Raw genomic sequence first — 24,637 nt, 5'->3', positions numbered from 1 at the left:
AATGAAGTTGCTTAGCCAGGATTGTTGTCTATTAGCTTGAAACTTAAAAGTTCTGTCCAGATAGGCAAAGAGGTTGCGATTTCTGGTTGTTCTTTTGGGGGTGATAGAAGATAATAGCAAAATTTCAAAAGAATTAGTTTTCAAAATGTTTGGCAAATAGAGTAATTTTTTAAGATTTACGGAAACAAACTGGAACTCCTTAAAAAAAGGGGAGATCATTCCAGAGTTGAGAGAATTTAAAGACCAAAGATTGACTGAAGATCTTGATTCCTTTAATCCTTTTTTTAGAAGGAAGGGAGAGTTTAAATTGTTGGATAAAGGAGAATCGGTAAACGTTCCAAAATAAAGGAATAAGAGGATTAAAGATACCATGTAGAATTTTAAAAGAAATACAAGTGCATTTAAATTGAATTCTAAAATAAACCGGGAGCCAATGAAGACTCTGAAGCAAAGGTCAAATTTACATTTTCCAAAGATCAGCTTTGCAGCAGTATTCTGAATTAATTGTAATCTATGAAGACAAATTTTTGTAATGCTGAGGTAGATAGTGTTACAGTAATCAAGACGAGATAATATAATTGATTGAACTAAGATAGAAAAATGATGGCAGATAAAGGCCAAATGGCCTATCTAAGTCTGTACATCCACAGAAACCATTATCTCTTTCTCTCTCTTCTGTTATTACCAATTTTGAACTATTCCTTTGTTGGTTTTCTTGTTAATTGATGTGCAGTGACATTTGATCTTTTCTTATTTTGCCTGTGTGAATTATACATCCAGACAAACCTTGCTGTTTTAATTCCATTCAAGTCCTTCTTCCCTCTGTTCTAGGTAAATCATAGCTAGCCTGAACTTTACAAAGACAAACAGAAGAGGGAGGGGGGAAAGGGAAGGGGCAGATTGCTAGTAAGACAAAGTACTTCAGGAAAAGTGAAAGCCAGTAAGAGATGCTATGGCGGAATGAGGATTGCTATCATAGGTGGGAAATGGGATTGGTTGTGCCAGAGGAATTTATGCCAAGCCGTGTCAGCTGTGACAGAAAGATGACATTTCCTTAACTGGAGCATCCTCTAGTGTTAGTCTTTTTGAAAAGAGTTCTGGTTCTCAGGATACCCACAATGAATATATATGCATGCCCTCCCTTTACTGTATGCAAATCTATCTCACGCATACTATGGATATCCCGATAATCTGACTGGCTTGATAACCCCTGGTTTAGAGGGAACCAGATGATGTTGCCTGAAAGAACCTGAGTGGTTGGTCCAGTAAAAAAGTATCACAGGTCAGAAAGTTTCATAAAGTTACTGTTCCTCTCTCTCTTCTCATTCATCTTGCCTTTCTGAATTCATCCCAGTCCCTTTTACTCACTTGGAGAATCACAGTCAACACAGAAGCCGTTGCCTCGCACGTTGCGAATCGACTGTATGGCGAATGCATCACTCTGGCTGCCAATCCGAGCCTGAAATACAGCAGCAAAAGAGAAAAAGAGCTGTGTGCTGGCATAGTTAGTGCCCAGGATCTCTGAAACAAGTATTAAGGGTACTTGGCTCCTGCCTCATTCCTAAACTTCCAACATCATGTTTCCAGGCCTTTATGTAACTTTCTTAACAGACTACTTACTCCTAGCTCCAAACCTTTCTTTGCTGCTAGCCCCTTCCTGACAGTCCCCTGCCCTTTCCCCATTACCTGAAATTTTACTTTGGAAAGAAGTATTTGTTCCCATCACCTCTGCTAGGAAAGAAAGTGAACTTCAAGCCCTGAAGACATTCGGTTCTAAAGACAGGGCCAAAAAGTTGGTGATAACAATCCCCCCCTCTTCCCGCTACAAGCTGTTATTTAAATGTCATTTTTACTACTATTTATAGAATTAGGCCAGAAATACTGTATCACATCCTGTTTCTTCTGAAGATAGTTTGGTTCGCACATTATAACATGGAAAATATTTCTAGGTAATATATAGAAACAAAACAAAATAAATCAAGGGACCAACTGAATGGATTTGTTGCATCTTCAGATCAGAAAGAAGGAAATGATGACATGTATAAGAGAAACAAAAAAGCATTTCAGTGACAGTCTCACAGGAAGAGGGAGGGGTGGGTAAGGTGAGAAAAGGGAGAGATGGTGAGAGGGTTTTATAAATCAAGATCTTTCTTAAGTCCTGTCTGGTGGGTGTTAAAATGAAAGGTCTTAACATTTCTTTTTAGTATTCTCATAAAATCATTGATGCAGTGGCTGACACTGCGATGTTTAATATGATATGTTATCCTATATCCCACTGAATCCTCAGTAATTATTACTACTAATTCTTATTTCTATAGTGCTACCAGATGCATACAACACTGTACATTAAACAAGCAAGAGACTGTTTAATTTAGGTTCTAGGCAGGTCACAAGCAGCATATTACTACATAGAATTTTGCCTACAGTTAAAATATGTTACAAAGAGATTATCAGACCTTTATTCATAAAAAATACTCATATTCAGATACAACCATCTTATACTAATCTCCCCTTGGGCTGCCACACACTTCTTCCAACGGTCGGAATGCCTCTTTTGAGATTGCTCGCAACTACTCCGTCGCATTCTGCATGATGTCTTCTCTTGACTGAAATCTGGTCCCTTTCAGGGGCATTTTCAGCTTAGGGAAAAGCCAGAAGTCAGACGGAGGGAGCCGGAGGAATCACAGGTGTGTTGTGTTTGAAAAATGTGAAGAATGGGCAGGTGCATTATCGTGATGGAGCTTCCAATTGCCCACAAGTCTGTCCGTTTGCATCTCACAGTGTTATGAAGGCGACGCAGTACCCCCTGGTGATGCTTGGGCCGTGTGGTGCGTATTCGTGATGAATCACGTCACTGGAGTCAAAGAAGACGGTCAGCATGACTTTAACATTGCTGGCCTCGGGGATGTTGAATGCTTCCATTATGATGACATCAACTTGGTTTCTAGGTCATACTCATAAACTCAGGCCTCATCACCAGTGATCACTGTGCTGAGGAAGTTGGGATCACTGTTCACAGTCTCCAGCATGTCCTGTGCGATCTTATGGAGTTGTTTCTGCGCAATCGTTAGCAGCTTTGGCACGAACTTCGCTGAAATTCTCCTGAAGCCCAAATCCTCATTCAAAATGGAATGAACGGATCCAACGCTGATACTCGCCTCGTCTACAAGTTCTCTGATCATGATTCGATGATCCTGCATCACCAGCGTCCTCACTTTGTCAATGACGATCGCATTTCTGGATGTTGAGGGCATACCAGAACATGATTTACTCTCCACTGATATGCGGCCATCTCTGAAACGGTTGTACCACTCCTTTATTTGTGTGGTGTCAATTGCTTCGTCCCCGAAGGCCTATTGAATCTTGCGGATCGTTTCCACTTGGGAATTTTCAAGCTATACACAAAATTTTATGCAGTAGTGTTGTTTAACTTTTTCTGATATTTTGTCAAAAACGAAAATCCGACATTGCTCACTTACACTTCCTCACTCATCAGCGGTCTTCTGGCAACTGCGGGAAAAAATTCAAGCGTGTGTATTAGGGTCGCCTATGTACGGGCACCAAACCACACCTCCCTAGCTTTATTTGTTTATGCAACAAAAATTAAGGTCACATTGGACTTCACTTTGTCGTTCCACTCTCATATTTCAAAAGTAGCTTCTTCTTTTCTACGGCTTCATCAGCTCCACTCGGTTTGGTCACTGTTAAATTGGAATTCTTTGCGAATCCTCCTATACTCACTGGTCATTTCTCACATAACAAAATACAGAGATATCCAACCGTATAAGAAAACAAAATACAAGAAGAGAATAAAACCCTTTATATCCCAAGTTCCTTGGACCAATCATTTTTTCATCTCAACATCTCTTTCATTCCATTCACTCTATTTCTGTTATGCCCAAAATAGTTCTTGCCAAAGACTTCAGCAAAATTGATTCCTCAACCATTGCTTCTTCTTTCCATCTTAACTTAACCAACCTAGACAACCTCCCACTGGAAAATCAAATCTCTATCTGGGAAGAGACATGCCGAACATTTCTTATCAATTTTGCGCGTTATCTCTATTAAAAAAACAAAAGAATCATTGGTTTAACTCCTACTTCTTCTCAAACGTCAGCTCCGCTCTTTTGAGCGCAAATGGCGCTCCAGTCCCACTTTCTTCAATCTTCAAAAATACAAAGAACACTCACAACACTATAAAACTTCAATCAATCTTGCAAAGAAACAATATTTCAGCAAATGTATAGGGAAAGCCAAAAATTCTTCAATGCTATATGCCACCCTTAAAAAATTCACTAACTTTAAATCAAAGCAACCACTTCTTTCCAACAGTTACCCTGCAGCCCTGATTCTTGCTGATTTCTTTCAGAATAAAATCAACGCCATTCGACAAGACTTGGTCAACCAAGGCCCCCCTAGCAATGACCCTTCTGATGACGATAATATTTCCTTATGTTCTACCTTCTCTAACTTTACAATCCCTTCAAATAATGAGCTTCAAAAAATCATTCAATCACTCAACATAGAAGGATGTAAAGCAGTGGTTATTTCTCCATTCCTACTTAAAAAAATACTTTGCTAATTTTGCCCCATTCATCTCACATTTACAGCACCCCAAATCTGGAACTTCTTTTCCTCTTACCTGAGGGAGGAATCAAATATTGATAAATTTAAAGGAGCATTAAAAAGCTTCCTCTACTGAGACGCTTTTGCTCCATAATTCAGGTCTCTTTTACAATCTATGAAAAGGCAGCTCTCAACTAATTTTCTCCTACCCCTTTGTGTTATCCTTAACTGTCTTCTTTTCTAAAATTATTGTATTTCACCCTCAACCCTCTTGTTTTCCGTCTGTCTGTGGGTCTTGTCCATGTTTTAGTTCTCGTTAATTATTTAAATTTTGATACCCTCAATTTCATTGTGTTGTATATCGCCTAGAATGTTAATAGGTGAGTAATCAAATTTTTTATAAACCTTGAAAATAAAATCTCTCTTTTTCAATGATACAGTCCACATTATGAGAGCCGCTAAGTACTCACTAAAAAAGAAAATATATAAGAACAAATCAACTATCAATGTCCATCAAGGTCAGGCATATCGGCCATTTATTTTCCATTTGTCACTAATTGCCCTCAACCAAAAAGAAAAACTTTCAATACGGGCTTATATTTAAGAAATTCTTCTAATTGAAGAAGGTCCATAAACACATATTTGTCACTTGCAAAGGTTATTAAACATTTGCAAGGAAATTTGAGGAAGAAGTTTATTCCCACTGCCAAGGCCTTTGGCTTCAACTGAAGGAATTGCCTTCTTCTAAATTGGGGTTTCTCTCCCTTGGATTATTGCAATTCATTACTAGTTGGACTTTCACAGTACCAACTGCGTCGACTCAAACTAGTACAAAAGCCTGACCTCGGTCCCGGGGAAAATGGCGGAAGCACTGATAGAAGATAGCATTGAGGAGCATATAGAAAGGAATAAACTTATGATAACAAGCCAACATGAATTCTGCAAGGGAAGATCATGCCTGATGAACTTATTGCACTTCTTCGAAGGAATTAACAAACGGATGGACAAAGGGGACCCCATAGACATCGTATACTTAAGACTTCCAAAAAGCCTTTGACAAGGGACCCCATGAACGCCTACTTCGGAAACTGAAGAACCATGGGGTGGAAGGAGACGTACACAGATGGATCAGGAATCGGTTGGCGGGTAGGAAGCAGAGGGTAGGAGTGAAGGGCCACTACTTGGACTGGAGGAGGGTCACGAGTGGTGTTCCGCAGGGGTCGGTGCTTGGACCGCTGCTATTCAATGTATTTATAAACTAGTCTTTAAGCCCATTACATTAACGGGTGCTAGAACATATGTGTGTGTGTCTGTCTTTCTTTCTTTCTCTCTCTCTCCTTAGCCGCTTTCTTTCTTTCTGCCTTTCTTTTTCCTTGGCTGTCCATCACCACCCCTTGCCTGCTTCCCCTGTCCATTTTCCCTTCCTTTTACCTCCCCTGTGTCCACCACCACCCCTTCACTGCTCTCCTTATGCAGCAGCAGCCCTTCTCCCTTTGTTTTACCTCCCCCCTGTCCATCAGCACCTCTTTCCTTCTCCCCCTGTCCAACATTAGTCCTCCGTTCCTTTTTCTTCACCCCCCCTGTCCATCAGCATCTCTTCCTTTTTTATCCCCCCTCCTCCTTCTTATCCCTATGATACTCTTACCTTGCTCTGCCCCTGATCAGAGGTTCCCGACAGCCGCCTAGTTGCACCCATTGGAAAAGTTCCCACTGCCACATCCCGCACCCCTCCTGACGCGGCTCCCGCTGTCCTTTCTGTCTGTCTCTGTCCCTGGCCCCCTTTGCCTGTCTGTCTTTCTGTGTATCTCCCTGCCCCTGTGTCTTTCTTCTTTTCTTTCTGTCTCCCTTCCTCCCTCTGTCTGTCTGTCCAAAGCAGCATTCCATCCCCCTCCATTTCCCTCCCCCCACACCAGTTCCCTGTGCACCTGCCCCTGTGTCTTTCTTATTTTCTTTGTGTTTCCCTTCCTCCCTCTGTCTGTCTGTCCAAAGCAGCATTCCCTCCCCCTCCATTTCCCTCCCCCCCACCAGTTCCCTGTGCAGCAGCATTAGCGTTTCCTCTACCCCCCCCTTCCCTTCCCGAGGTCCGGACTACAAAGGTGGTGATTCCAGCAGCGCTTGCATCAGTCTCCACACGCTGCTTCGGGCCCTTCTACTGCCCTGATTTACTCTGGCATGTCCCTGATGATATCATCAGAGCAGAGCAAATCAGGGCAGTAGAAGGGCCCAAAGCAGCGTGTGAAGACTGATGCACACGCTGCTGGAATTGCCATTCGGGCCCGTGGGAAGAGAAGGTGGTGGGCAGCAAAGGAGGAACGGAGATCATCGGCGGCAGGAGGAACGGAGATTGTCGTCTGGCTGCGCTCCGGCTTGTGGAGGCGATAGGCTGGTGACATAATAGTGCGCACGCGCACTCCTTCGGCCACAGACCTACAGCGCACAGAACACACAAATAGGAGTGCGCATGCGCGGCTAGCTCTTTATTATATTTGATGAGCTAGAAACAGGAACGAAGTGCGAAGTAATAAAATTCGCAGACGACACCAAATTATTTAATGGGGCTAGGACTATAGAAGACTGCGAAGATTTACAAAGGCACCTGAACAAACTAGGGGAGTGGGTGACGAGATGGCAGATGAAGTTTAATGTAGAGAAATGTAAAGTCTTGCACGTAGGAAACAGAAACCCGAGGTACAGCTACACGATGGGAGGGCTGTCACTGAGTGAGAGTACCCAAGAAAGAGACTTGGGGGTAATAGTGGACAAGACAATGAAGCCGTCGGCACAGTGCAGCGGCCGCTAAGAAAGCGAATAGAATGCTAGGTATAATCAAGAAGGGTATTACAACCAGAACGAAAGAAGTTATCCTGCCGTTGTATCGGGCAATGGTGTGCCCGCATCTGGACTACTGCGTCCAATATTGGTCGCCGTACCTAAAGAAGGATATGGCAATACTTGAGAGGGTTCAGAAGAGAGCGACACGCTTGATAAAGGGTATGGAAAATCTTTTATACGCTGAAAGATTGGAGAAACTGGGGCTCTTTTCCCTGGAGAAGCGGAGATTTAGAGGGGATATGATAGACTTACAAGATCATGAAGGGCATAGAGAAAGTGGAGAGGGACAGATTCTTCAAACTTTTGAAGACTACATGAACGAGAGGGCATTTGGAAAAATTAAAAGGGGACAGATTCAAAACCAATGCTAGGAAGTTCTTCTTCACCCAACGGATGGTGGACACCTGGAATACGTTTCCAGAGGGTGTGATAGGACAGAGTACGGTATTGGGGTTCAAGAAGGGATTGGATGATTTCCTGAAGGAAAAGGGGATAGAAGGGTATAGATAGAGGATTACTATACAGGTCCTGGACCTGATGGGCCGCCACGTGAGAGGACTGCTGAGCATGATGGACCCAGCTGGTTTGACCCAGCAGAGGCATTACTTATGTTCTTATGACTGCACTTCAGCTTCTCTACCATCGCTCAAAATTCGACCATATTACTCCACTTCTCAAAACTGAGCACATGCTTCCCCCTCTCCTTCAGGATTCTTTATAAATATAACCTACTTACTTTTCAGATACTGGATTCTGGTTCTCCTCTATTTTTGTTTTCTCATCTGGTTCCATTCTCTCCTAGAAGGGAGCTGTGTTCCTCCAATCAATCCTTACAGACCATCCCATCAATTAGGCAGCTTTTTCTAGACATTTACAGATTCTAGACATTTAAAGCTCTGGAACTCCCTTCCGCTATATCTGCACACAGAAAAATCTCTTAAATCACATTTGAAAGCCTATTATTTCAAACTGGCATTTGACCCTAGTTCTTAACACTTCAGTTTAGTTCTTCCTTTGCTTTCTTCTTCTCGCTTTTTTTCCCTCCTATCCTCCTATTTTTACCTTATTTATTCTTACCTCTTGATATTGTAAACCTTTCCTGCCCTTGATTGTCATTTTGTATCTAGTATTGTTAATTGTACAGTATACATTTCCCTGTTGTATTGTTTTTTAAATTATTTCCCTTTGATTTTTATCTATTGTTAACCGCTTTGATTTGACTTTTTTTGTTAATATTGGCGGTATATCAAATAAAATAACTTTAACTGCAAGTCGTTCGTCTGGCGCAGCACCAACTGCAGTCTTTACTGGAGGGCAAAGCAGTCAGAGTCTTCTCCAACAATGTCACTTCATTGACCTATATCAACAGGCAGGGAGATACCAGGAGTGCTCTGCTCTGGCAGGAGGCAAAAGCATTGTTCTGTTGGGTACAAGCATACCTGCAGGCGATTTCTGCGTTCAATCTCTTGACGACTCAGTTCTTCAGCCGAAGATATGAACCCAGACGGGCAGAGCTAGACTCCCTAGTTCAACCATTGCCAAAGACTGAGCTACTATACGTGTTCACTGCTGGCCCATGACAGCTGGATGATCCGCCGAATAGCAAATCACTCAGGAAAGTAGTCCTTGAAGCTCCAGATGAGGCACCGTGGTATGCAGACCTCGTACTTCTACAGAAGGAGAAAAGTCTGAGACTCCAGGTGCATCCAGACTTTTGACCCTAGAAGATCCAGGATGCTTTGGTCTTATGGCAGTGCTAGTTCAAAAAGGATATTCGAAAGTAGTTATTGCTGCTTTCTTTAGAGCTAAAAGGCCAGTGTTTGTTTCAGTGTTTGCTAAGGCATGGGAGACATTTCAGTGCTGGTGCAACAGAGAAAACTTACAGCTGGGCAACGCCCCAATCTCATAGGTACTTGCGTTCCTCCAAGAGAGCATTGACAAGGGTTTGGCAGTGCTGTCCATTAAAATTCAAGTAGCAGGGTTCTCATGCTTCTGGGGCCGAGAGAAGAGAACTTCGCTAGCAGCCCATATGGACATAAGTTCTTGGGACTACAGCCACCGATTGGAGATACATTTCCATCTTGGAATCTTAATATAGTTTTAGAAGGACTCAACAGGGCTCCATATGAGCCCTTATAGGAATCTAATCTAATCAGAATTTGTTGATTGCACTTTTCCAGAACATGTTCAAGGCGATTTACAAAGAGAGAAGCCCAGGTAAAATCATGGGGAGAAATTACATAAGAACATATGAATTGTCGCTGCTGGGTCAGACCCAGTGGTCCATCGTGCCCAGCAGTCCGTTCGTGCGATGGCCCTCTGGTCAAAGACCAGCGCCCTAACTGAGACCAGCCCTTCCTGCATATGTTCTGGTTCAGCAGGAACTTGTCAAACTTTGTCTTGAATCCCTGGAGGGTGTTTTCCCCTATGACAGACTCCAGTGCCAAACCAAATAAAACTTTAAAACAAATGCATCCAAATTTAAATAACACTCTAGCCTCAAATGGTAGCCAGTGAAGCTTTTGATAATATACACTGATATGATCGTGTTTTTTCAAATTAAAAATCAAACAAATTTTGTACGATTTTTAGTTGGCTAGTGATTATTTTATACGATCCCAAATAAATAACATGGGGATGCATGATAGATTTTCCAGATTTAAGGAATGAGACAATAAAAACAAAATATGAATGAAAAGGTACATACTTTGGAGACGCATGAAGAAGTGCATTAAGGAGCATGTCATGCTCCTTGTTCGTGCTCTGTCGCGCGCCGGTTGCACACACCGCTGAGAAGATTGGCTCAAGAAATAGTCATCAACAGATGAAGTCACCTTAGTGGGCGGGGCTAAGCTGATCGAGTGAGGGCTGCTGCTATTGCAGCATCTTGGAGAGCAGGAAGGCACAGGGAGAAACTAAAACCAAAACCAAAACCAAATTTAAATCAAAGTCACATAGCAGTTATGCTTCTTGCATGCAGCACTTTTGAAAGTTCTAGGTCTGTTGACAGACCACTTCCGTTGAGTTGAAGTCCACTGTCCTTGAACTGGGTGACCACTGCAAAGAGTTCCCCAGTAGAAGAAATTGGCATCCATCATTAGTATGACCTAGGAATCAATGCACAATTCTACAAAACACAAATTAATCAACAAAAACAAAACATTACTCTAACCATATTTCAAAGGCAAAAAGCTCTGAGGCCCTATACTCCATTGTCAAATCACCAACGTCAAGACAGAATGATAAATTAATAACAAATCAATTACCCTCAGCACAAAAACTTGCCACATATTTTGCGGCAAAATTCGAGATAATCTTCTATCAAATATCCCAATAAGTCAAATGAACCTCTGCCCCGATTCATACAACTAAACCAACTTACCAGTCTCCAAATGTTCACGCTTCTCCCTTCCAACACATATTCAAAAGGTAATAAACACAATGAATATCCAAGGGACCTGTTCCGAAATTATTCCACCGTATATCTTGAAATGTTTTTCTCCGTTTTCAGAGTTTATATACTTGACATGGAGATTATCTTCTTGAAAAACAAACAACACTATGGGGTGGTCAATGCCACAATGACGGTCCAAACTCCCACAGCAATGGACCTAAGTACCACAAAAGAATAGATGTCCACAAGCAAACTATGTGGGACCAATTCCTGTACTTCCAAGAGTTAAAATGGTGTAGTTTATTGATATAAAATGCAAATGCAATAATCACAGATACATAAAAGCCAAATACTCTGCTATGATATAAAGTCCTTGCTGTAGTCAGATGGCCAGACAAGCTTATCCACAGAAACTGTGCCACAAGCATGGAAACAGTCTACTATAATACCAACAATCAAAGATTTCAAAATAAGTCCCACAGAAGAGTCTAATTATTGTTTGATCTCAAATATCCCTTTTTTAGCCAAACTTACTAGGTGTCACATTCGATGCAAAACTAACTTATCATAATCAAATTAGCTCAGTAGTGTGAAGCTGCTTCCAAAGACTCCGTATAATACACTCATTCTCTAAAGTACTTGATCCAGCATTCATCAACATCTTAGTTCATTCACTGGTAATATCACATCACAGATCGGAAAAGGTTATCATGCCGCTGTACCGGGCTATGGTGTGCCCTCACCTGGAGTACTGCGTCCAGCACTGGTCGCCGTACATGAAGAAGGACACGGTACTACTTGAAAGGGTCCAGAGAAGAGCGACTAAGATGGTTAAAGGGCTGGAAGAGTTGCCGTACAGCGAAAGATTAGAGAAACTGGGCCTCTTCTCCTTCAAACAGAGGAAATTGAGAGGGGACATGATCGAAACATTCAAGATACTGAAGGGAATAGACTTAGTAGATAAAGACAGGTTGTTCACCCTCTCCAAGGTAGGGAGAACAAGAGGGCACTCTCTAAAGTTGAAATGGGATAGATTCTGTACAAACCTAAGGAAGTTCTTCCTCACCCAGAGAGTGGTAGAAAACTGGAACGCTCTTCCAGAGGCTGTCATAGGGGAAAACACCCTCCAGGGATTCAGACAAGTTAGACAAGTTCCTGCTGAACCGGAATGTACGCAGGTAGGGCTAGTCTCAGTTAGGGCGCTGGTCTTTGACCTGAGGGCCGCCACGTGAACGGCCTGCTGGGCACGATGGACCACTGATCTGATCCAGCAGGGGCAATTTTTATGTTCTTATCTTGATTACTGCAATTCTCTTTATAAAAGCACAACCCAGAAGGAAATAAAACGCTTACAGATTGCAAAGAAGTACGATCATGTTACACTGCTTCTAATTAAGGCCCACTGGCTTCCTATAGAGCACAGAATAACCTATAAAATCCTTCTACTAACATTTAAAACCCGTGCTACTAATCTTCCAGATTTCATTAACAGACTTCTTATTCCATACACTTCTCAAAGGTCCCTCCACTCCACATCTCAAAACTTACTTGCTATTCAATCTTTGAGACACATCAATACGATGCGCTCAAAACATTTTTTCGGTTACCGCCCCATCCCTCTGGAACTCTACACCAAATTACTTACGAGAAGACACCTCTTTAACTACCTGTTTAAGGATGCAACCTTTCTAATTTTTATTTACTTACCTGGCATTAGCTCCTTTTTTTGTGCTTTTACTCTAAATAACGTAGTTCTACCATTTCCCTCATGTTCCTGTTTGTCCGTTCATCTCGTTAGTCCTTTGTATGACAACTAAAACTTAATGTTTTTTTTTAATAATTGTATTTTAGTTTTTTAACCCTTATTTGTACACCGCCTTGAAGTTTGATTTGGCAGTATAACAAATTTTGCTAGAGACTGGACAAAGCCACCAGCTCATGCTGCTTCTGGCATTCATTGTCCTAGGAAGTGGAATTTGTAAGGAGTCTCTCTGAGGTGACCAGCGAGACAAGGTATCCAGGAGGGGGCACATGTTTGCCTTCACCCAGAGCACCACCTATATCATGGCTGCTTTTGACACCAGGACTTGAAGGTAATGCCACACAGTAGGTGCCTGATTGGCCAACAGGTCTATAATCTGACCACGATGCTTATGTTTGCGTGCTTCTGGAAGAAAGACATGGCTTCTGCCGTGTTGAATAAGACCCCCAGATATTCAACAAACTGTGTCAAAACTAGGTGGATCTTTCAAAAGTTCACAATCCATCCCAGACTCTTTTCCACAACTGCCGCAACCACCTTTTCTACTTTTGATGAGCCAATTGTCTAAGTATGCGGAGAGGCTACCACTACTATTACCTTGGTGAAAGTTTGGGGCACAGTTGCCAGCCCAAAAGGAATTGCTGATAATTGGTAGTGATTCTCCACCAACACATGGAATCTCATGAACCTCCTGTGTTCCGGGAAGACTGAGATGTAAAAGTAAGTTTCAGTCAAATCCAGGGCAGCCAGAAATACCCCTGGCTCCACCGAAGCAATGACAAACCAAATGGTCTCCATCTGAAACCAAGGAACTTTCAGGACAGCACTGATGCATTTGAGGTCCAAGGTGGGTCTCCACTCCTTTAAACCTTTCTTGGGCACAACAAAGTATATGGAGTATCTGCCCAAGCCTGAGTGTATGCACAATGCTGCTTGGACCTTTTCCGCCTTCTCTGGCTGGCCAGTCAGAGGAAGGGCGCGTGAACTCTATCTTGTAACCTTCTCTGATTATCTCCAGTGGTTGGTTATCTGTTCCCTGTTTAAGTTGTTGCTGCTCGGGTCAGGGACTTGGTTCTTTTGGTGCTAAATTTATTGATATATTCAATTTTCCATACAGTTCTCCCAGTGGAGTTCAGAACGGTTTACATGAATTTTCCCCATTTGTCCTGGTGGGCTCACAATCTAACTAATGTCAAGTCCAATCTGACTTATTTGTGGGGAAAAATTTTGCTTTGATTGGTATCTCCTGCCTTTGAAAGTGCTTCTGAAATACTGGGGATTCACACACTTCATACATTATCGCTAGGCGTTTACATTATTTTTAAGCAGGTGTGGTCTTTGTTCCTTCGGCTACTTAAGGCATGTCCCTCCTTGGATGTTCCTTCAGTGAACAAGATACAGACAGTATTTGTGCACTTTCACAATGATCATCCCTACCTGGTGGAATATTCTTTCAAGGCAGTTGTAGTCTTAGTTGGACTTAACGGGTTTTAGGACAGGGTTAATGGTGATTCTCTTTAGGGAACCCTTTATTCTTAATGGCTATGTATTAGTGTGTTTTCTTTTGTTTCTACTGTATGATGCTGACTAACTTCATATATTGATTTGTTAGCTGCTCAGAATCACAAACTATGCAGTTCACGCCATCCTTTCTCATGTACAGGATAGGCATATTACTCAAAAAGAAATCCGTAGATTACAATTGATCCAAAATACTGCAATCAAACTCATTTATAAGGCCAAAAAATATGATCATGTTACGCCACTCTTCCAGGAGTTACATTGGTTACCCATCTCTCACCAAACTACATATAAAATTCTCCTTCTAACTTTTAAAATTAAAACCTCTCATCTTCCTGGCTTTTTAGACAAATATCTCACTCCACATACTCCTTCTAGGGTCCTTAGATCTACGAATTAAAATCTATTGATAGTACCATCAATAAAGGACCAGAAATTCCATTTTTTCAGTAGTTGCACCTTCTCTTTGGAACGCAGTGCCATTCCATCTTCGCAATGAAGACTCCCTAATCAAATTTAAAACAAATCTTAAAACCTTTCTCTTTAAAGATGCCTACCAATAAGTAGGAAATAAGTGAGCGAGAAAACAAACAACACACACACACACACAAAAATGCTTTTAAGAAGCAATATTCCTATCTTCCTCATGTTACCTCCTTCCCTCTACACCCCTTTTATTGTTATTTATCATTGTAATTAATTACTTTCCTATCCCCCAAAATCCTCTCGTTTCTAATCAATCTCAATTGTCATAGTTTTAGGTTTACCCCATATTATTTTATTTTACCTATTTATAGTAAACCTTTTAATTTGTGATATTGTAAACCGCCCAGATACATGTGCTGGTCGGTATATCAAGCCTTAAATAAACTTGATGGCCCCATAGTCTGCTTTAGGAGTTGGGCCTTCATATTCTTTTAGGAGCTTCATGGATAATATAGCATGGATATAGCTTATGTACCTTATTCTTGGAGCTTTCACAGGACTGTAAACTTGCAAATATCTGGCTTTCAATAGCTTGGACCCACAACTCTCTTTCTTCATACACGGAGGCCTCAAAGTGCCAGGTCTGTCCAGTCAAGGACACAATGATGAATTCAAACGATTCTTCATGCTCTGAAAAAGAAAACTTGACATGTATTAGATCTATAAGATTTGGACACTCCTTATCTGACACAATGAGAGAAAATAGGGAAACAAATCATTAACTTTTACAACATAAAAATAGCCATGCTGGGTCAGACTAATGGTTCATCTAGCCCAGTGGTCTCAAACTCATGGCCCGCCAGGTCCTATTTTGAGGTCCTCAGTATGTTTATCATAATTGCAAAAGTAAACTAAAACAGGTTCTTAGCTATAACTGACAATATTATTATTAAGACTTAGCCAAAAGGAAAGATTTATAACCTATAAAGAGTTTTACCTCATGCAAAATTGTCATTTCTTTAATAAGGCCCTCCAAGTACCTACAAATCCAAAATGTGGCCCTGCAAAGGGTTGGAGTTGGAGGCCCAGATCTAGCCCAACATCTTGTTTCCACAGTGGCCAATCCTAGTTAAAACCCAAATAATAGCAACATTCCATGCTACCAATCCCAGGGCAATCAGATCGCAGGAGGATAGCGAGGAACTCCAGAGCGACTTGTATCAGTTAGAGAAATGGCAGATGAAGTTCAACGTGGAGAAATGCAAAGTAATGCATTTAGGTAGTAAGAATAAGGAACACGAGTATAGAATGTCAGGCGCAACTCTGGGTAAGAGCGAACAAGAAAAGGACCTGGGTGTACTGATAGATAGGACCCTGAAGCCATCGGCACAATGCGCGGCAGCGGCAAAGAAAGCAAACAGAATGTTAGGCATGATAAAGAAAGGAATCACGAGTAGATCGAAGAAAGTCATAATGCCGCTTTATAGAGCAATGGTCAGACCACACTTGGAATACTGTGTCCAACATTGGTCTCCCAACCTAAAGAAGGATATAAAACTGCTGGAGAGGGTGCAGAGACGAGCAACGAAGCTAATAAGAGGTATGGAGAACTTGGAATATGAGGAACGACTCAAGAAACTGGGACTGTTCTCCCTTGAGAAGAGGAGGCTGCGAGGGGACATGATCGAGACATTCAAAATGCTGAAAGGCATCGATAAAATAGAGCAGGAAAATAAATTATTTACATTGTCCAACGCGACACGGACAAGAGGACATGGTTTGAAGCTAAGGGGGGACAAGTCCAGGACAAATGTCAGGAAGTTCTGCTTCACGCAGCGAGTGGTAGACGCCTGGAATGCTCTCCCAAAGGAGGTTATTAAGGAATCCACTGTGCTAGGATTCAAAGGCAAATTAGATGCACATCTCCTTACGAGAGGCATAGAGGGATATGGGTGACTAAAACTACATCAGGTGTATACCTGACTGGGCCTCCGCGTGTGCGGGTCGCCGGACTCGATGGACCATGGGTCTGATCCGGAGATGGCAGTTCTTATGTTATGTTCTTATGTCTGTCTCAATAGCAGACTATGGACATTTCCTTCAGGAACTTGTCCAAACCTTTTTTTTAAACCCATCTACATTAACCACTGTTACCACATCCTCTGGCAACGCATTCCAGAGCTTAACTATTCTCTGAGCGAAAAATATTTTCTTCTATTGGTTTTTAAAGTATTTCTTTGTAACTTTATCAAGTGTCCCCCTAGTCTTTGTAATTTTTGATGAGAGTAAAAAAAAAAAAAAAATATCGATCCACTTGTACCCCTTCTACACCACTCAGAATTTTTCCGGGGTAGTCTGCAAATTGCTTGACATAGATGAAAAGTTTGCTGGTAATTTACACTTGTGGATATTGCATCAAATTTCAAAGAGGAAGTACACCTGGGAGGGAATCCATGGAACCGCTGGATGATTAAGGAGCAAAAGGGGCACTCAGGGAGGATAAGGCCATAGCGGAGAGATTGAACTAAGGGCTAGATTCACTAAGGCCATGGATCGGATCAAATCCGTGACTGATCCAATCCATGCAAATGAGGGCGTTCGGAATGACGACCCAACAGACTGAATCGCTCTCCAGTGATCCCGGGGCATGCGCAGACAATCTACTTTGCCTGTAGATGGTCTGAACATGCTCACTGCGCTTGAAACATTTTTTTTGAGTCTGAAGGAACTTTACTTTTTTAAAAATTTTTTTATTACTTCGTGAGCCGTGGTTTTAACCCGCTGTAAACCCACGGGTTAAAACCACAGACTTGCAATGTGGGGAAGGGCAGGAGAGTCGGGGCAGAAAGTGGTAAGAAAGTATGTTCGAGATAAAGTTGGTTAAACTTTTATTCCATTTGCCTGCTTGGAATGATAGTGTTCTATCAAGGAATCTCTTGTAGATACAGCCCTTCAAGGATGGAAAGGCAACAAGTAGGCACTACGTGTAGCATTGAAGAATGTAATCGAGAATTTTCAGGGGAATAGGAAGGTACCAGACTATGCCCAAATGGTGGAGACGATGCTTAAAGCATTCTGTGATCTCAAATGCAACATGTCACTAAAAATTCATTTTCTCCACTTGCATCTGGATTTTCCCCCTGATAATCTTGGTAGTGTTAGTGATGAGCACAGGGAAAGATTTCACCATGACATTGCTACAATGGAGAAACATTATCAGGGCAGATAGAATTAATCAATGCTGGACGACTATTGTTGGACATTAATTAGAGATGCTCTTAATCTTGTTAATAAACACACTTCAACAGCAAAGCAATTCTAGAAAACAGTATGTATAGGAACTCTTTAAATCAGCGCAATGACTTCTCAGGCTATAAATATTTGTGATTTGCTCAAAAACTATACGTGATAGGAGACAAGTGAGGCTATTTTCATACACAGGAGGTCAAATTCTATAAAGTAAACCTCATTTTCTTCTTGCCCAGGAGGTATCAAGCTGTCAAATACAATGACTACAGATTGGGGGCCCAGTAGGAAAGCATCTACCTCTAGAAGATGAAGAGAGGATTGTCTGGAACCGAAGTGAGGAGCTCCGAGAACCCCTGATATCCACTGATGTAGTGAAGAAATCTGCTGAGTGTGTCACCAGAGTATTCTGTGTTCCTTCAACACAGAGAGCTTTTTGAAATATGTCAGGTTCAATCCTTTCGGTCTCTCGAATAAGAATCAGAGACCCCACACTTTCTCCTTGGTGTATACAAAAGGGAATTTGAAGGGAAGATACTGTAGTGAAAAAACTGCAGAGTAATGAACATTGCTCTGAGTTCCAAGGGGTGAGAATAGCCGCTGTGGATAGGTGCTTAGAGTATAGCCTCCACTAAAAAATTTGATGAAGTGAGATGCCAGGAACCACTAAGGTGTTCCATAAGGAACACTTGTGAAGAGAATACCATGGATTGTAGACGCCATGTGAGGCAATAGTAACTTCCTTCTATTGCTTATATGGACTTGTTGTTTCTGAGTTAGGATTGAATCATGTTGAGCAGGACTCCTATGAAGTTTAGAGCTTGAGAGGGTTAAAGTTAGGATTTTGAAAAAAAACCCGACTTCGACCTCTCAGTGCTGAATAAAATAGCACTTGATTGTGGAATCCTTGGGCTCATAAAGCTGGAGTCAAAACTATGAGGCACTTTGTGAATACTCTAAGAGAGGATGCCAGGCTGAAGGGCAGAACTTTGTAGTAAAAAAAAGTTGATGGGCTTTTCAAAACCACAGAAACAGTCCAGGCACAGAAATAAGAGCTCTGTGGGTATAACCCTCTGTGATATTCTTTGTTTTTCAGCCCCCACCCCCCAAATGCACCTCATAGGATGCAATAGCCTTACTTACTGAGACCTGTGCTGGCAATGTGATGCAGCCTGCCTCGGTCCTCAACAGTAGCTGGAAAGGGAGAAATCACTGCCTCATCAAGAATATCTTCTCCAATGCTGGATCTTCGGGTTTCTAGTTGGACACGGTGTCTGAAAGAGCACCCACCCCCATGGACCGATGGATGTGCAAAATCAAGAGAGGGAGGCAAAAAGGCAGCCAGCACCCTGTGAGACACTGCTAAGCTTCTACAGATGCCAGACGGTCTGCGCTCAAACCCCTGCCAAGAAGTAGGTGAGCAACGCTAACTTGGGACGACACTGAGCTCCAAAAACATTTCTGCAAGCTGGCTAACAGGTACTACAAGGGATTGGCCTGTCAGCTGTCTGAGCAGCGAAAACTGAAGAAAAATAGGCGACAAGCTGAGTAAAAGAAAAGAAAAAAGGCAAAGCCGAACAGAAACACATCTTCAGGTTTGCGTGCAAAAGGAAAAAACTAGCCACTTGGCCCCAATGACACACCTATTGCACTAGAAATGCCAATTGTGTACCACTGACAAGGTGTGGGTGAGGAGGGATTGTACATGGCCAGGAAGTGACTGTACAGTTGATATCGCAAGGTCCAGGACTGAATGCGCATGGAAAAATGCCTTCTCATTTTATTGCTCAAGTTAAGTAGTTAGTAGAGCAAATTACTTAAATAAGCAGAGCTTGAATGGAATGAATAATAAAGCCTTTTATGTCACAGCACATGCTTCAGCTCATAGCAAAATGATTTGTAATTACCTAATTAGGGTTATGCAAATAACATGCTCATTTACATAATGTGCACTTCCAAGCACTCTATTAAAAGCAGTGAGCCAAATGCAAAACTGAAGAGAGCATGTTACTTTCTATTAAAGTGCATATCCTGTACCAGAGGCTGGAAGCAAATCATGAAGAAATCAAATCAGAAGCTGCATCAGATCATTCTTTAGTCTAAAATCCTTAAGCTCCAGAATGAGAGCCACAGTTCTAACAGTCTACAGAGGGTTTCAGGACTGATTCCCATCTCTAGCAAGCCCTGAAAATAGAGATCACCGGAAAGGCAACTACTCTCCTCAATGATCCCCTATGACAAAAGCCACTCCCATTAAGGAATCTCTCTCATCATTCATTACTCACCTAGATCCAGGGCCGGATTACCCAATAGGCCAACTAGGCATGTGCCTAGGGCCCAAAATAGTCAGGGGGGTCCACTGAAGGACGACTTACCATGCCATTTTTTTTTTCAGATGGCAACGGGCCCCCCCTCTTCCCTCCCTGCACGGCAATGGGCCCCTAGCCGACAACAACGCCGGCTTCCCTCCACAGCAACGGGTCCCCACCCGACGACAACAACGTCAGCCTCCCCGGCATTGACGGAAGGCAATACAGCCAATGAAGCTCCAAGAAGGTACCGCGATGACTGCGTCTGCCAGTCCATCCCCCTCCGACATCACTTACTTCTTCCGGCAGACGCAGTCATCGCGGGATCTTCTTCGAGCTGCGTTGGCTGCATTGCCATCCGTCGATGCCGGGAGGAGGGTTGGCAATGTTGTCGTCGGGTGGGGGCCTGTTGCTTTGGGGGGGGGCGGCGTTCTTGTCGTCATCAGGTAGGGGCCCGTTGCCGTGCAAGGAGGGAAGAGGGGGGGCCCGTTGCAATCTGAAAAAAAAAATGGCTGCATTGCCGTTGATGCCAGCGGATGGCTGCATCGGTTTCCGTGGATGCCGGGGTGGTGATGTTGTTGTCATCATCAATGCCGGGTGGGGGCCTGTTGCTGTAGGGGGAGGGGCGCGTTGCTGTTGCTGTGTGGAAAGGGTGGTGAAGGGAGAGAAAGCAATATTACTTACCGTAACAGTTGTTATCCAGGGACAGCAGGCAGCTATTCTCACTAGTGGGTGACGCCATCCAACGGAGCCCCGATGCGGACATCTCACAAGCATACTTGCTTGTAGAAACTTTTAGAAGTTTTGAGTTGCCCACACCGCGCATGCGCGAGTGCCTTACCGCCCGATGCACCGGGCGCGTCTCCTCAGTTCAGATAGCAGAGAAGCCAACCCAGGGGAGGTGGGTGGGACGTGAGAATAGCTGCCTGCTGTCCCTGGATAACAACTGTTATGGTAAGTAACATTACTTTAACCCAGGACAAGCAGGCAGGTATTTTCACTAATGGGTGACCTCCAAGCTAACCCAAATGGGATGGTGGGAGAGTTGGCAACTTAGGAGAATAAATTTTGTAATACTGTTTGGCCAAACTGTCCATCCCGTCTGGAGAAGGTATCCAGACAATAGTGTGAGGTGAAGGTATGAACCGAGGACCAAGTGGCAGCTTTACAAATCTCAATCGATGTCGATCTGAGGAAAGCTACTGAGGCTGCCATTGCTCTGACCATGTGGGCTGTGACTTTACTGTGAAGGGGTAATCCAGCCTGGGCATAGCAGAAAGAGATACAAGCCGCCATCCAGTTGGAGATGGTGCGCTTAGAGATAGGGCGTCCCAACTTGTTCGATCGAAGGAGATGAAAAGTTGAGGAGCAGTTCTGTGAGGCTTGGTGCGTTCCAAGTAGAAAGCCAAAGCACATTTACAGTCCAGAGTATGAAGAGCTGATTCTCCAGGATGAAAATGAGGCTTTGGAAAGAACACTGGAAGAACAATGGATTGATTCAGATGAAATTCCGAGACCACCTTGGGGAGGAATTTGGGATGAGTGCGAAGGACCACCTTGTCATGATGAAACACTGTAAAGGGCGGATCCGCAACCAATGCCTGAAGCTCACTCACTCGACGAGCAGAAGTGAGGCCAATAAGAAACACCACTTTCCAAGTGAGAAATTTCAGAGGAGCCTTGCTAAGAGGCTCAAATGGAGGCTTCATAAGTTGAGAAAGAACAACATTGAGGTCCCAAACCACTGGAGGCGGTTTGAGGGGAGGATTGACATGGAAAAGTCCTTTCATGAATCTGGAAACCACAGGATGTGCAGAAAGAGGTTTCCCTTGAAGAGGCTGGTGGAAAGCAGCAATTGCACTAAGATGGACTCTGATCGATGTAGACTTGAGGCCAGATTGAGACAGGTGCAAAAGGTAGTCCAAAACAGAGGACAAGAAGGCATGTTGAGGCTCCTTGTGATGAGAAAAACACCAAGTAGAGAATCTAGTCCATTTCTGGGAATAGCATTGTCTAGTAGCAGGCTTCCTTGAAGCTTCCAAAACATCCCGCCTAGCTTGTGAAAACTGAAGGGGAGTTACGCTGAGAGGAACCAAGCTGTCAGGTGTAGCAACTGCAGGTTGGAATGAAGCAGAGATCCCTGATGCTGCGTAAGCAGAGATGGAAACACTGGCAGAAGTTGCAGAAGAAGGGAGTACCAAGGTTGCCTGGGCCACCGAGGAGCAATCAGAATCATGGTGGCCCGGTCGGACTTGTGCTTGACCAGAGTCTTTTGAATGAGAGGAAACGCATACAGAAAGAGATTCCCCCAGTCCAGAAGAAAAGCATCTGCCTCGAGATCCTGGAGCAGAACTGAGGCAGTTTGAAGTTGTGGGGAGCTGCAAAGAGGTCTATCTGAGGCGTTCCCCACAGAGAGAAGATGTGATGAAGGGGCGTGGAATGGAGAGGCTAAGAAAATAAAGGCGAAAGAGTTGGCGTTCGTGAAATATAAAAAAAAACCAAGAAGAGAAGAGCAGAAAGGACTACAGGGTGAAACTGAAAGAAGCCAAGAGAGAGATACGTATGGCGAAAGCACAGGTGGAAGAACAAATGGCTAAAAATGTAAAAAAGGGAGACAAAAATTTTTTCAGATATATTAGTGAAAGGAGGAAGATGAAAAATGGAATTGCTAGACTAAAAGATGCTGGGAACCAATATTTGGAAAGTGATGAGGAGAAAGCGAATGTGCTAAACAAATACTTCTGTTCTGTGTTCACAGAAGAAAATCCTGGAGAAGGACCGAGATTGTCTAGCAAAGTTACACGAGAAAATGGAGTAGATTCTGCGCCGTTCACGGAGGAGGTTGTTTATGAGCAACTTGAAAAACTGAAAGTGGACAAAGCGATGGGACCAGACGGGATCCATCCCAGGATACTAAGGGAGCTCAGAGAGGTTCTGGCGAGTCCTATTAAAGACTTGTTCAACATATCTCTGGAGACGGGAGTGATTCCTGGGGATTGGAGGAGAGCGGATGTGGTCCCTATTCATAAAAATGGTCACAGGGATGAAGCAGGAAACTACAGGCCGGTGAGCCTCACTTCAGTTGTTGGAAAAATAATGGAAATTTTGCTGAAAGAAAGGATAGTGTACTTCCTTGAATCTAATGGGTTACAGGATCCGAGGCAACATGGCTTTACAAAAGGTAAATCGTGCCAAACGAACCTGATTGAATTTTTTGATTGGGTGACCAGAGAGCTGGATCGAGGACATATGCTAGATGTAATTTACTTAGATTTCAGCAAAGCCTTTGATACAGTTCCTCATAGGAGGCTGTTGAACAAACTTGAAGGGTTTAAGTTAGGACCCAAAGTGGTGAAGTGGGTCAGAAACTGGCTGTCGGACAGACGCCAGAGGGTGGTGGTTAATGGAAGTAGCTCGAAGGAAGGAAAGGTGAATAGTGGAGTCCCTCAGGGATCAGTGCTGGGGCCAATCCTGTTCAATATGTTTGTGAGTGACATTGCTGAAGGGTTAGAAGGAAAAGTGTGCCTCTTTGCAGATGATACCAAGATTTGTAACAGAGTAGACACCGAAGAGGGAGTGGAAAATATGAAAAAGGATCTGCAAAAGTTAGAGGAATGGTCTAATGCCTGGCAACTAAAATTCAATGCAAAGAAATGCAGAGTAATGCATTTGGGGATTAATAATAGGAAGGAACCGTATATGCTGGGAGGGGAGAAAGCAATGTTACTTACCGTAACAGTTGTTATCCAGGGACAGCAGGCAGCTATTCTCACTAGTGGGTGATGTCATCCGACAGAGCCCCGATATGGACGTCTCACAAGCATTTTTGCTTACAGAAACTTCATGCGCCAGTGCCTTCCCGCCCGATGATCCGGGCGTGTCTCCTCAGTTCAGGTAGCTAGCAGAGAAGCCAACCCAGGGGAGGTGGGTGGGACGTGAGAATAGCTGCCTGCTGTCCCTGGATAACAACTGTTACGGTAAGTAACATTGCTTTATCCCAGGACAAGCAGGCAGGTATTCTCACTAGTGGGTGATCTCCAAGCTAACCTCAATGGGATGGTGGGAAAGTTGCCAACTTAGGAGACTAAATTTTGTAACACTGTTTGGCCAAACTATCCATCCAGTCTGGAGAAAGTATCCAGACAATAATGAGAGGTGAATGTATGAACCGAGGACCAAGTGGCAGCCTTACAAATCTCCTCAATCGGTTTCGATCTGAGGAAGGCTACAGAGTCTGCCATTGCTCTGACCTTATAGGCTGTGACCTTACAGGGAAGTGGTAATCCAGCCTGGGCATAGCAAAAAGAGATGCAAGCCGCCATCCAGTTGGGATGGTACGCTTCGATACAGGTCGTCCCAACTTGTTTGGATCAAAGGAGCAAAAAGTTGAGGAGCAGTTCTGTGTGGTTTGGTGTGATCCAGGTAGAAAGCCAAAGCACGTTTACAGTCCAGAGTGTGAAGAGCTGATTCTCCAGGATGAGAATGAAGCTTTGGAAAAAACACAGGAAGAACTATGGATTGGTTGAGATGAAATTCAGTGACCACTTTAGGCAGGAATTTCGGATGAGTGCGAAGGACCAC

General features: G+C 43.2%; 1 protein-coding gene across 2 annotated transcripts in view; it reads right to left on the bottom strand.

Annotated features, from left to right (window-relative positions):
* Positions 1-24,637, bottom strand: part of AGAP3 (ArfGAP with GTPase domain, ankyrin repeat and PH domain 3) — a 597,692-nt gene that overhangs the window by 59,876 nt on the left and 513,179 nt on the right. For both annotated transcript variants that reach the window (XM_033932747.1, XM_033932746.1), the window contains exons 14-15: positions 15,037-15,191; positions 1,369-1,459 (exon numbers count right to left, since the gene is read on the bottom strand). In XM_033932747.1, the coding sequence (XP_033788638.1) occupies positions 1,369-1,459; positions 15,037-15,191 (246 nt within the window). The remainder of the gene's footprint in view (positions 1-1,368; positions 1,460-15,036; positions 15,192-24,637) is intronic.

Source organism: Geotrypetes seraphini, chromosome 2 (assembly GCF_902459505.1).
Source record: "Geotrypetes seraphini chromosome 2, aGeoSer1.1, whole genome shotgun sequence".
Taxonomy (NCBI): Eukaryota; Metazoa; Chordata; class Amphibia; order Gymnophiona; family Dermophiidae; genus Geotrypetes; species Geotrypetes seraphini.
Note: the sequence above shows the minus strand (reverse complement) of the source record. Positions and strands in the feature narration are given on the sequence as shown.